General features: G+C 38.6%; 1 protein-coding gene across 2 annotated transcripts in view; it reads left to right on the forward strand.

The window, feature by feature from the left end:
• Nucleotides 1-13,289, forward strand: part of EML6 (EMAP like 6) — a 386,982-nt gene that overhangs the window by 269,312 nt on the left and 104,381 nt on the right. For both annotated transcript variants that reach the window (XM_038397422.2, XM_038397425.2), the window contains exons 17-21: nt 2,197-2,290; nt 6,833-6,933; nt 8,875-9,077; nt 10,209-10,320; nt 10,851-10,978. In XM_038397422.2, coding sequence (XP_038253350.1) covers nt 2,197-2,290; nt 6,833-6,933; nt 8,875-9,077; nt 10,209-10,320; nt 10,851-10,978 — 638 coding nt within the window. The remainder of the gene's footprint in view (nt 1-2,196; nt 2,291-6,832; nt 6,934-8,874; nt 9,078-10,208; nt 10,321-10,850; nt 10,979-13,289) is intronic.

The raw sequence follows: 13,289 nt of genomic DNA on the forward strand, positions 1-13,289 counted from the left end.
TTTTGTTGCCCTTCGCTGTACTCTTTCCAATTTATCCACATCCTTCTTGTAGTGTGGGGCCCAAAACTGGACACAGTACTCCAGATGAGGCCTCACCAGTGTCGAATAGAGGGGAACGATCACGTCCCTCGATCTGCTCGCTATGCCCCTACTTATACATCCCAAAATGCCATTGGCCTTCTTGGCAACAAGGGCACACTGCTGACTCATATCCAGCTTCTCGTCCACTGTCACCCCTAGGTCCTTTTCCGCAGAACTGCTGCCGAGCCATTCGGTCCCTAGTCTGTAGCGGTTTGTTGCTTAACGGGTAGTGATCAATGGCTCCATGTCTAGGTGGCAGCCGGTATCAAGCGGAGTGCCCCAAGGGTTGGTCCTGGGGCCGGTTTTGTTCAATATCTTCATTAATGATCTGGAAGATGGCGTGGATTGCACCCTCAGCAAGTTTACAGATGACACTAAACTGGGAGGAGTGGTAGATATGCTGGAGGGTAGGGATAAGATAGAGAGGAACCTAGACAAATTAGAGGATTGGGACAAAAGAAATCTGATGACACTGAACAAGGACAAGTGCAGAGTCCTGCACTTAGGACAGAAGAATCCCATGCACTGCTACAGACTAGGGACCGAGTGGCTAGGCAGCAGTTCTTCAGAAAAGGACCTAGGGGTTACAGTGGACGAGAAGCTGGATATGAGTCAACAGTCTGCTCTTGTTGCCAAGAAGGCTAACAGCATTTTGGGCTATATAAGTAGGAACATTGCCAGCAGATCGAGAGACATGATCATTCCCTTCTATTCGGCATTGGTGAGGCCTCATCTGGAGTACTGTGTCGAGTTTTGGGCCCCACACTACAAGAAGGATGTGGAAAAATTGGAAAACGTCCAGCAGAGGGCAACAAAAATGATTAAGGGGCTGGAGCACATGATTGATGAGGAGAGGCTGAGGGAACTGGGCTTATTTAGTCTGCAGAAGAGAAGAATGAGGGGGGATTTGATAGCTGCTTTCAACTACCTGAAAGGGGGTTCCAAAGAGGATGGATCTAGACTGTTCTCAGTGGTACCAGATGACAGAATAAGGAGTAAAGGTCTCAAATTGCAGTGGGGGAGGTTTAGGTTGGATATTAGGAAAAACTTTTTCACTAGGAGGGTGGTGAAACACTGGAATGGGTTACCTAGGGAGATGGTGGAATCTCCTTCCTTAGGTTTCAGAGTAGCAGCCGTGTTAGTCTGTATTCACAAAAAGAAAAGGAGTACTTGTGGCACCTTAGAGACTAACAAATTTATTAGAGCATAAGCTTTCGTGAGCTACAGCTCACTTCATCGGATGCATTTGGTGGAAAAAACAGAGGAGAGATTTATATACACACACAGAGAACACCTCCTTCCTTAGAGGTTTTTAAGGTCAGGCTTAACAAAGCCCTGGCTGGGATGATTTAATTGGGGATTAGACCTGCTTTGAGCAGGGGGTTGAACTAGATAACCTCCTGAGATCCCTTCCAACCCTGATATTCTATAATTCTATGTTACCCATAACAATTCCATGGCCTACTCTTCTTCCCTAAGAACTAATTCAGAGTCCTATCTATATGGGATTCTTACTGGTGAAGGAAGTGAATTGCAGCTGAAGCTCCTTTATACCCTCAGCTGTGGCGGTTGTAAGGTTATGCAGGTTAAGGGATGGCCCCCGTGGAATTCCTATTCAAAAATAATCTGATCTCACATGAATTAGAGAGTGGAATCTGTATGGACAACATTTCTTGAAGAACCACAGTTACTATAGGGTAAGTAACCATTCTTTCCTCCTATATCCCTTTTCATGGTGGTCAATTGGCTAATGGATCAAATAGTTACACACAAGACTTGCAGCTGGTGTGCTCTTAAACCTACTCTCCGTGGTAGAGTGAATGGTTTCTCCATATAGCTGTTTAGACCCTTGCACATTTCTCAAATCCCTACCTCAACCCGGCACAATACAACTGTACCATTCTGCTGCATTCAAGGCCTTTTGTTTCATGTCAGAGGATCAAGAATTGTAAAAGTACTTTCAGTGTAAAAGTACTTGACTATGTATTTGTTGCCCATCATAAAACATTCCATTTTGTTATCACTGCTTTGAAATTCAATTTGCAGTATATTTGTTGTGTTGTACAAGCTGTTAATGAAATATCACCTTTGATGTTGTATATTATTTTTGTACAGCTGATGGGAAGTTTTTGGCATCTATTGGGTTAGATGATAATCACACCATTGTATTTTGGGATTGGAAAAAAGGAGAAAAGATAGCCACAACAAGGTAAGAATATTTCTAAGTGCAAACATGCACTGCGATGATCACTGCCTATTCTGATCACCATTTTACATTGTTCTGTATAATATTAACTAAAAATTTTAAGATATTGTTTGCAATAAAAATATGACATCTCACTGAAAACAGAGTAATGTTTCAGAAGAACAGATCTAGGTAAAAAACATTAGGATATATAATTTAAAATTGGAAAATTCTATAAACTGTTTCTACCAGGAACTGCATATCCTTTCTGGGAAGATTGCTGCATTGGAATCTTAATAAAAAAGAATAACCCTTTATAGGGCTCATGTAACATTTTTTTTTCATTCTTTCATCCCTTGACCCAGGATTGTCAAAATCATTTAAGTCAAAAATTGTATATTTTCCCTTATATGATGGATAGTATTCTGGATTGAAGATTACCTCTCAATGTACATATACTACTTTATAGCAAATGAGGGGAGGTGCTTCCTCTAATATAAACAGATTTTTCCAGGCCTATTGGTACTGCCAGGTCACCTGTCTCCCTGCTGAATCAGCAGTTTCTGCAGTATTTGTCCCTTTGAGTCACTAACAGGAAGCTTAGCTGCTAACAGCAGTAGTTAAGAAACTTTTATAATTGCTTGAAAGAGATAGTATGAATAGAATTGGTCTGCAGGTCACATTTCTGATAGATTTTTTTATTTTTAAATATGGAATAGCAATTGTTTCTTCTTATTAAAATAGTTTTGTTCATAGCAAGATTCAGACAAAAGTATTAAAAATTTGTAACAAACTAAAGAAAGAGAGTTTGACGAAGTGGGCATTCACCCACAAAAGCTTATGCTCCAATAGGTGTGTTAGTCTATAAGATGCCACAGGACTCTTTGCTGCTTTTAAAGAAAGAGAGAAAATCTTGCTCCCTCTCTCCCTCCCGACACTCTTCAAGTAAATATTCTCTGTCAGCTTCTCATAATACACAAATTATTTTTTGATACATCTTTTACTTGTATAGTAAATGTAAAGGGTTCATAACATTTTTTTACTTTGAATAAGGGGTAGCCCACCTGAAAAGGATTGAGAAATGCTGTTCCATATCATATGAAAGCTGGGATGCCAAATTACTCCCGGGGTATAAAGAAATGGTTTCTGTCTCTAATGGTTCACCAGAGAATGGTTGTTAAAATCAAGAGGGTAATCAGAATTATATGACTTTTTTTAAGGTCTGATATTTTGGACCTATCTAGAACAAATTACATGGTCATTCTAGAAAGCTGAGAATCCCCATTTTAAAATACTAATAATATAAAGCATCAATTTCTACCCTTGATGATTGACAACACATTGAATTTAGAAATTAGCATTAGTGCCCATCTGGCATTGCTTTTTTTGCACAGGTCCAAAACTGAACATAGAAGATCCCAGAACTCAAACAACTGTAACTGTTTCAGAGTAGCAGCCGTGTTAGTCTGTATTCGCAAAAAGAAAAGGAGTACTGTGGCACCTTAGAGACTAACAAATTTATTAGAGCATAAGCTTTCGTGAGCTACAGCTCACTTCATCGAATGCATCCGATGAAGTGAGCTGTAGCTCACGAAAGCTTATGCTCTAATAAATTTGTTAGTCTCTAAGGTGCCACAAGTACTCCTTTTCTTTTAACTGTAACTGTAATTACCTGAGAACTGGCCTGAAGACTTATCTGCTGCTAGTTAAACTATCCTGAGAAATATAATTTTAGTTTTTGTCCTTCTAATTATTCTTTTACTTTGTATCATCTTATTTCACATTTCCTAGTCTGCCTTGCCAGATTTGTTTAAATATTTTAAAATTCCTACTTATCTGTCTGTTTATACATCCTTTACATCTCTGCCTAATTGAATTGACTTTTGTTGCCTATTTCCTTGCTCTAAGCCTTAACTAGACTCAAAGTCAATTGTTCCACCTACACTTTCTGACTTATTTACCACTTTGCTAGAGTCTGTTTCCCGTATTGTAGGATACTGTAGAGGAGTGACTGCCTCATAGCACCTCCTCATGGTCCTAGGGCAGCCCTTCACACAGTGCCTCACCTTCCTTCTTGCATCCCCAAATAAACTCCATGCAGGGTTTTCCCAGTCCAGTCATTACAGCTCTCCTTAGGGTCTGATTTAGTAACTTAAAGTTCAAAGTTAAAAACAAAGTCTTTCCTCCAGTCTTATACAGCCCAAACTCTGCCACTCTGGTCAGAGTCCTTCTTGCCTTAGCAGTCTATGCTTAACCCTTCCTAGCTGGAGCAATTCCTCTGGTCTTAGGGTCTTCTATGTAGCATCTTCTATGCAGGCACCTTTCTCACTCTCTACAGTCTCCTTATCTTCCTTCTCTACTGCTGCCACCTTCTGCTCTTTATCAGAAATTGTCTCATTCCCCGCAGGTGGGGCTCATTCTGTAATCAGGGTTGGCTTGGCTGCAGTTCCTCAGCCCAAAGGCAAGTCACCCTGTTACAGCTACATTCTACCAATCATCATTCTGGCAGAAAAATGCATATTGAGATCCAATGATGGGAAGTTAAAGCTAGCCAAATTCAGATTACTGAGGTGCCAACTTTTTAAAGTGAGGTTAATTAAATATTGGCACAACTTAATAAGGGTGTGGAGGATTCTTAGTCACTTAGACTTTAATTCAAGACTGGCTATCTTTCTGAAAGACATGCTGTATGTAGTTCAAACACATTGTGGATTTGATGCAGAAATTATTGGGTGACATTCTTTGGCTTGTATTATGGAGGAGGTCAGATTAGATTATCATACCTCTGAGACTTATTTCTCTGCCAGCTTGGGACTTCAGTACCTTTAGAAGTGCTCCTGTCTCCAGCACTCAGATATCCAGCTCCCAATGGGGTCCAAACCCCAAATAAATCCGTAAACTCATAAATTGTTCGCCCTCTATAACACTAATAGAGAGATATGCACAGCTGTTTCTCCCCTCCTCCCCAGGTATTAATGCTTACTCTGGGTTAATTAATAAGTAAAAAGTGATTTTATTAAATATAAAAAGTAGGATTTAAGTAGTTCCAAATAATAACAGACAGAACAAAGTGAATTACCAAGCAAAATAAAATAAAACACGCAAGTGTAAGCCTAATACAGTAAAAAACTAAATGCAGGTAAATCTCACCCTCAGAGATGTTCCAATAAGCTTCTTTCACAGACTGGATGCCTTTGTAGTCTGGGCCCAATCCTTTCCCTTGGTACAGTCCTTGTTCCAGCTCAGGTGGTAGCTAGGTGATTTCTCATGACTGCAGTCCCCTTTGTTCTGTTCCACCCCCTTGTATATCTTTTGCACAAGGCAGGAATCCTTTGTCCCTCTCTGGGTTCCAACCCCTCCTTCTAAATGGAAAAGCACCAGGTTAAAGATGGATTCCAGTTCAGGTGACATGATCACATGTCACTGTAAGACTTCATCACCCACTTGCCAGCACACAGGTATACAGGAAGTCTTACAAGGAAACAAAGCCATCTACAACCAATTGTCCTGGTTAATGGGAGCCATCAAGATTCCAAGCTACCATTAATGGCTCACACTTTGCATAATTACAACAGGACCTCAGAGTTATATTTCATATTTCTAGTTTCAGATACAAGAATGATACATTTATACAAATAGGATGAACACACTCAGTAGATTATAAGCTTTGTAATGATACCTTACAAGAGACATTTTGCATGAAGCATATTCCAGTTACATTATATTCACACTCATTAGCACATTTTCATAACATCATATGGAGTGCACCATCACACTCTGTTAGCCAGATACTAGGAATGGGCACAGGCAATGTATCACTTGATGATTACCTGTTCTGTTCACTCCATCTGAAGCACCTGGCATTCACCACTCTCAGAAGACAGGATACTGGGCTAGATGGACCATTGGTCTGACCCAGTGTGGCCATTCTTAAGTTCTTAAGAAAACTGACCAAGCTGAATCCTGTTCAGGGGGTCCCTAACACATTGAACTGAAAGAGATGCTAAAGCAGCAGGGCCTGATTATGAGTTCTGTTGATTGGATAGACAACCCTGCAACAGTACCTATGGCACCTGAAACACTCTGGGCTCTTGCAAAGCTTGCTGTGGGGTCATCTGGCAGCTGTTTCAACTATCTACCCACCAACTGACCAGTCCTTAGTCGTCTCCCACTCATGACAAAGAGGTTACTGAAAGGCATCTTATGGATGTCTCCACCAGTCTGATGTCATGGGCTCTCCCAGTAGTGAAGGAACTAGGTGTGGTGGGGTGACTTCAACTTTGCTGGAATGCATGAGGAGAGGAAGGTTGTATGCACCATCCCATTTTGCTGATTAGAAAATTCTCTGATGCGTTCTCACTAAATGTGCACTCACCAGCTGTGGCATATATATTCAAACTACACATCTCGAAGAACATGAGGTACCATATGGGTAAGTAACATTTTTATCCAAAATGTTACTCGTTTGAAGTTGGTTTGTAGAAAATTGTAAAACATTCAAAAATGTATAAAATTATTTATTGAAATATGTTCAGTCTTTTTTTATCATGTGTTTGTTTATTGCAGGGGCCAAAAAGAAAAAATATTTGTAGTGAAGTGTAATCCACATCATGTAGACAAACTAGTCACAGCTGGGGTGAAACATATCAAATTTTGGCAACAAACAGGTACTGTACTGGGTTAATATTTTAATGCATTTGTATATCAGGAGTCTCAGTCTATCTGAAGTTTCTAGTAATCAAAATACAGTAAAATTGCAGAATCTACTTCTGGATCTGTAAATGACATCATGTTCCTGCCCTTTTCTTTGGAAGACATCTCCAACTAATAGCCATATTAACTCTAATCATAATGCTAAAGTGACTCCACCGAGCATGCCTCTTTGGCTCTCAGAAAAGATGCATTCCTGTGACTTGGCTGAGCCACGTGGCCAGATGCAGAGACGAGGTGTGACCTTTCCTATAGGGAAGCCAGCTGGTAGTTATGAGTCTTAATGACCTCAAGCTGGACTGCTAAAAATGGTAGTGTTTGAATTCCAGCTACCATTGTAACACTTCTATGATCCTCATGGTTTCCAGATAGAATTTTCTTTAGTCATCAGAAAGACATAGCAGCCTTGACTCAAGTTGCCAGACTGAACAGCTGGGTTTGTGAGTGTCCTCAAAACACCTACTGTCTGGAAAAAAATGGAGACCAATTATTTTGCATAAGTTGTCATGGTTTACATTTATCCTATTGGCCAAAAAAATTTCTATCACCATGTCATGATATTATCATTCATAGTAACATAGTATCATGACTATGTATGAAACACACACAGGATTTTTACCAGGTTACATTCAGTAAGAACATTTTTTATACTCTTCAGACTATTAAACAAGTCTTGCAGACTGGTAGTCACCATTCTTCTTGACAGGTTTCAGAGTAGCAGCCGTGTTAGTCTGTATTCGCAAAAAGAAAGGGAGTACTTGTGGCACCTTAGAGACTAACAAATTTATTTGAGCATAAGCTTTTGTGAGCTACAGCTCACTTCATGCATCCGATGAAGTGAGCTGTAGCTCACGAAAGCTAATGCTCAAATAAATTTGTCATTCTTCTTGACTGTCCTATCAAAGTTAGGAGAGAGAGAAAACATGTAGACTTGATTTTTGAGTAAGAATTTTGGCTAACCTGCTCTCCAGGACTATTACACTCAGATTCATGAAGTACTGTGTAAAGTAATTTACCCGTGGCACCTTAGAGACTAACAAATTTATTAGAGCATAAGCTTTCATGAGCTACAGCTCACTTCATCGGATGCATCCGATGAAGTGAGCTGTAGCTCACGAAAGCTTATGCTCTAATAAATTTGTTAGTCTCTAAGGTGCCACGGGTACTCCTTTTCTTTTTGTGAATACAGACTAACACGGCTGCTACTCTGAAACCTGTCATTGTAGAATAAGCTACTCCTCATGGTAAAAGTATCTGAATCTGGGCCTATATATGTAAACTGAAGCAAATTAATCAAATTCTATATTATTTCCTTATTATCCTAATACATATTGTATTTATATTTTTGTCTAGGATCATTCATTCTTTATGCTCTTAGGTCCAAGCTGTGACCTCTGTACCAAGGAAATGGTTTTGGCACAATATGGCACAGTATGGTTCTCTGGCAGTCAAGTGAGGACAGAATCCTTCCACTCAGTCTGCAGAACTGCTTCATGCCCACTTCTACAAGCTTCATACTATACATAGCTTCTGCATTACCGTGCCTACCTCCACAGGGGAAAAGGAGATTTGGCAGGTGGATTTGTGGAGCAATTAATTCACCAACCAGGCCCTTACTTTCTCTGTCTGATCTCTCCCCAAGATTCAGCAGCAGCTTGAAATAATCACCCATAGAAGAAAACTCTGCACAAAGTTGGCGGGGGGAAGGGGCTGGTATAGTAGCACTATATGAATTTCCCACATTCTACTGTCTTGCTGTGCGTTGAAATCCCAACATTACTATTGCCTGCTTGGTATTTCACATTCATAGCAAGTTATGGGGACAGAATTTTTGTCCTTCAGAGCACTGAGGATACAAATGGAAAATGTAGTGAGACTTAATGTTGTTCACATTACAGGAGGAGGTTTTACATCCAAACGAGGGACCTTTGGAAATATTGGGAAACTGGAAACTATGATGAATATTTCTTATGGGCGAATAGAAGATCTGGTTTTCTCTGGAGCTGCTACTGGAGACATTTACATCTGGAAAGATATTCTGTTGCTTAAGACAGTGAAAGCCCATGATGGACCAGTATTTGCTATGCATGCATTGGATAAGGTATTCATCTTCTTATGTAGTCTGTTTTCTGTTCATTATTTTCATAACAACTGAGGGTTTTGAAAGTGCATAGACAGGGAGGGTATATACTAAAAAAGACACCTGTGGTTTTCTACGGAAGTACATCAGTACATTGTGTTTTGTTAGTGAAAACAATGGATGTGCTTTAAAAAACATGGCTTCTGTATCGGCAGAACAGATTTCAGTCAGTAAAATGGAATGTGGCTAAAACACAAAATGTAATTGACAATAATGAGCTGCAATGTTTTGTGGTGATATGCTCCTTTGCCAATATTTAATGTATTGATCTATTATCAGTAATGTTCTAAGCGGAGCCAAAAACTGTAACTCTGAAATAAGTGAGCTGTAGCTCACGAAAGCTTATGCTCTAATAAATTTGTTAGTCTCTAAGGTGCCACAAGTACTCCTTTTCTTTCTGAAATATACAGAATCCACATTCACTATGTACACATTTCTTTCATTTCCATGTCTTTGGAGGCATGCAGTATAACAAAGAATATTTTTAATACCCCATCACTGCCACAAAACCTGTTTTTATGATTAAGCTGTTCATGCACTGAGAGCCCCCATGATAGCACTAATGCCTTTTTCATTAGAATATCAGAGAGACAAGAAAAACTTCCAACATGCAAGGATGATATTGTTTTCAAAATACTTTGAATAACTGGCAAAACTATTTATTCTTTCTTGTAGTGTCATTAGTAAATCCTTACATGAAAATGCGGCAAATTTATATTTTAATTTCTACCACATAAACATATTTTTTAAAGTATAGTTAAGGCTGGGGGCTAAATTGTGACCCCAGATATTAACCGACAACTTGAAGTCCGTGGGAGTTGCATATGCTTATCTGAGTAAACAGATTGGTCCTAGGATTTATAATTGTAAATGTTTGTAGGACTGGGCTCTAAGGAAGGTGCTCTCTGCTCCTTTAATACCTATGTGCAGGACATCTGTAATTTGACTACAGATTTTGGGTAAGACTCCTATGCAAAACAGACAAAGAAGAAGTTGTACTGTAACTTGATCAATATGGACATATTTTATGAATTAACATTTTAATATAGAACACTGGTATTTAAATACATTTTTCAAACTGTGTTTGTTCAGGGTTTTGTAACAGGTGGAAAAGATGGAGTTGTGGCACTCTGGGATGATATGTTTGAGAGATGCCTGAAGACATATGCTATTAAAAGAGCAGCATTATCTTCTAGCTCTAAAGGTATTATTTTCAGAATATATTGATAAAGGATATATGCATGAGGGCTGGTAAAATGGTATGAAAAAGTGTCAAAATCCTACCAAAACAACCAGTTGGCCAATTAAATTCTTCTCTCATTCTCCTGACATTTGGCATTGGTTTTGGATAAGTAACAGCATTTAAAAAAAAAGTGTCACCAACTTGTTTTTCCAACCATTTCAAAATGCATTCTCCATGTTAAATAACTAGCTTTTCAAGTGCCCCCTCTACATGGCCAGATTTCTGAGTAGAAGCAGATTCTCTGTTAATTTAAAGAACCCTGTGAATTATGGTATTTCAGACACAGTATCTTTCTCAACCCCACTCCCATTCCTAACTATTACATAAATCCACAGGGCAGTGAACTGCTTGACCAAACAAGTACATCTTACATATTATGTTGTGACTATCCTAAATAGATTTTGATCGTAGATAATGTAAGGTACAATACTAACTGAGACCTTTCTTTGATTTTGCAAATAAGTTTAAATGCACATTTTTTAATCTTTCAGGTTTACTTTTGGAAGATAATCCCTCCATTCGTGCCATCACCTTAGGACATGGGCATATACTAGTGGGGACCAGAAATGGAGAGATACTGGAAATTGATAAAAGTGGCCCCATGACTCTGCTTGTTCAGGTACAATACTAGTATTCTTCATCAAAAAGTTAATAAGAATGCAAGAATTCCTAAGATTTTCCCAATTGCTCTCTTTTTGTTTTCTTTAATACTCCTGGTCAGTTATTAGCCATCCCTCCCTGTCACTGTTCATTCAGAAACTAGTGTACAGTAGGACCTTGTTTCAGAGTAGCAGCCGTGTTAGTCTGTATTCGCAAAAAGAAAAGGAGTACTTGTGGCATCTTAGAGACTAACAAATTTATTTGAGCATAAGCTTTCGTGAGCTACAGCTCACTTCATCGGATGCATTTGGTGGAAACCGTACTGATTCATAATGATGAGTTGGAGACCTGTTGTGAATTACTGATTTTTGAGGGGGGAAAAACAAGTAAGAGCCATTAACATTGGGTACTATTGAGTCTTTTCATTTACTTTAATGGGAGCTGGATTAGGACCTATGGAAATATATATATAACTATAAAAACTAAAAAGGAGGGCTTTTGCAACACAAAATGTAAATTGTTCATTTTATTTTGACAGTTGTGGTTCAGTTTATTTATGCTGAAATCATATAGCATACTAGTAAATATTCTATATTTTATTTTGTAATAAATGTTAAGTTTTAGTAAACTGACAGCTCAGTACAGTAATCTGCTATTACATCTTTCCTGAGAAGTGGAGAGACAACTATTCGTGTGATTTATAACATCTATGGATTTAGCAAAATATTTAACAAATTTCTGGTATATGTGCCCCTTGAGATCTCTGATGTTGTTTTGTTTTAATAACTGTACCAACTTTGCAGGATAGCACTCCTTTTTATATTGAAAATTGTTTAAGATCTCCTTTTGTATGTTTTGGGTGTTTTTTCTTTAAAGTCTAGTATGGAGTTTATTGTGATTTGATCCACTTTTTGGGAGTTTGAGCCACTTTTTAAAAATAAGACTTCAGTTAAAAGTATTCAAAAAAATTTCTTTTGTTTTATTTACATTCTATTTTATTAAATCATAGATATATCTAAAATTACTAGTGTTTTTACAAAACATTATTTCTTACCTATATTACTGTTGTATGGAATTAGTTCCAGGCATGTAAAGCAATCTTGCAGTTTCTGCTACTTGTGTGATAGCCATAACAACATGGGGTATGAGCAGATGTATTTTGTACTTGAGTTTTAACCAGAACATTTGAAATTATAATTTTCTCATATATTTCTGCTCTGACAAATGCTAATGCAGTGTGATACTGAAATTGTATGAAAATAACCTGATTTCTGTGGTGAGTTCTGCTGATAAAGAAAATATATGTGGTGCCTGCATCTAGCATAATAAAGTGATATGGAAATAATTTTTATAATTTGTCATCCAGACAAAATTACTGTTATACATATATCATATACAAGGAGCAGGTACAGAGAAGGACTACTATTATGATCCAAGGAATGGAAAACTTGTCTTATGACCGGAGATTTAAGGAGCTTGGCTTGTTTAGCCTAACTAAAAGAAGGTTGAAGGGAGATATGATTGCTCTTTATAAATATATCAGAGGGATAAATACAGGAGAGGGAGAGGAATTATTTAAGCTCAGCACCAATGTGGACACAAGAACAAATGGATATAAACTGGCCACCAGGAAGTTTAGACTTGAAATTAGACGAAGGTTTCTAACCCTCAGAGGAATGAAGTTTTGGAATAGCCTTCCAAGGGAAGCAGTGGGGGCAAAAAATCTATTTGGCTTTAAGATTCTACTGGATAAGTTTATGGAGGAGATGGTATGATGGGATAATGTGATTTTGGTAATTAATTGATCTTTAAATATTCAGGGTAAATAGGCCTAATCCCCTGAGATGGGATATTAGATGGATGGGATCTGAGTTACCCAGGAAAGAATTTTCTGTAGTATCTGGCTGGTGCATCTTGCCCATATGCTCAGGGTTTAGCTGATTGCCATATTTGGGGTCGGGAAGGAATTTTCCTCCAGGGCAGATTGGAGAGGCCCTGGAGGTTTTTTTGCCTTCCTCTGTAGCACGGGGCACGGGTCACTTGAGGGAGGATTCTCTGCTCCTTGAAGTCTTTAAACCACGATTTGAGGACTTCAATAGCTCAGACATAGGTGAGGTTTTTCGTAGAAGTGGGTGGGTGAGATTCGGTGGCCTGCGTTGTGCAGGAGGTCGGACTAGATGATCATAATGGTCCCTTCTGACCTTAGTATCTATGAATCTATGAATCAACTCAAGTACAAATAGAAAATATGTAAGATGTGATCAAGATGGCCTGATGAACCAGTAAACTTTTGTTGTTTTAGTGGAGTTTTTCCATGTCTACAAAATGCA

The sequence above is a fragment of the Dermochelys coriacea genome, chromosome 3, assembly GCF_009764565.3.
Source record: "Dermochelys coriacea isolate rDerCor1 chromosome 3, rDerCor1.pri.v4, whole genome shotgun sequence".
Taxonomy (NCBI): domain Eukaryota; kingdom Metazoa; phylum Chordata; order Testudines; family Dermochelyidae; genus Dermochelys; species Dermochelys coriacea.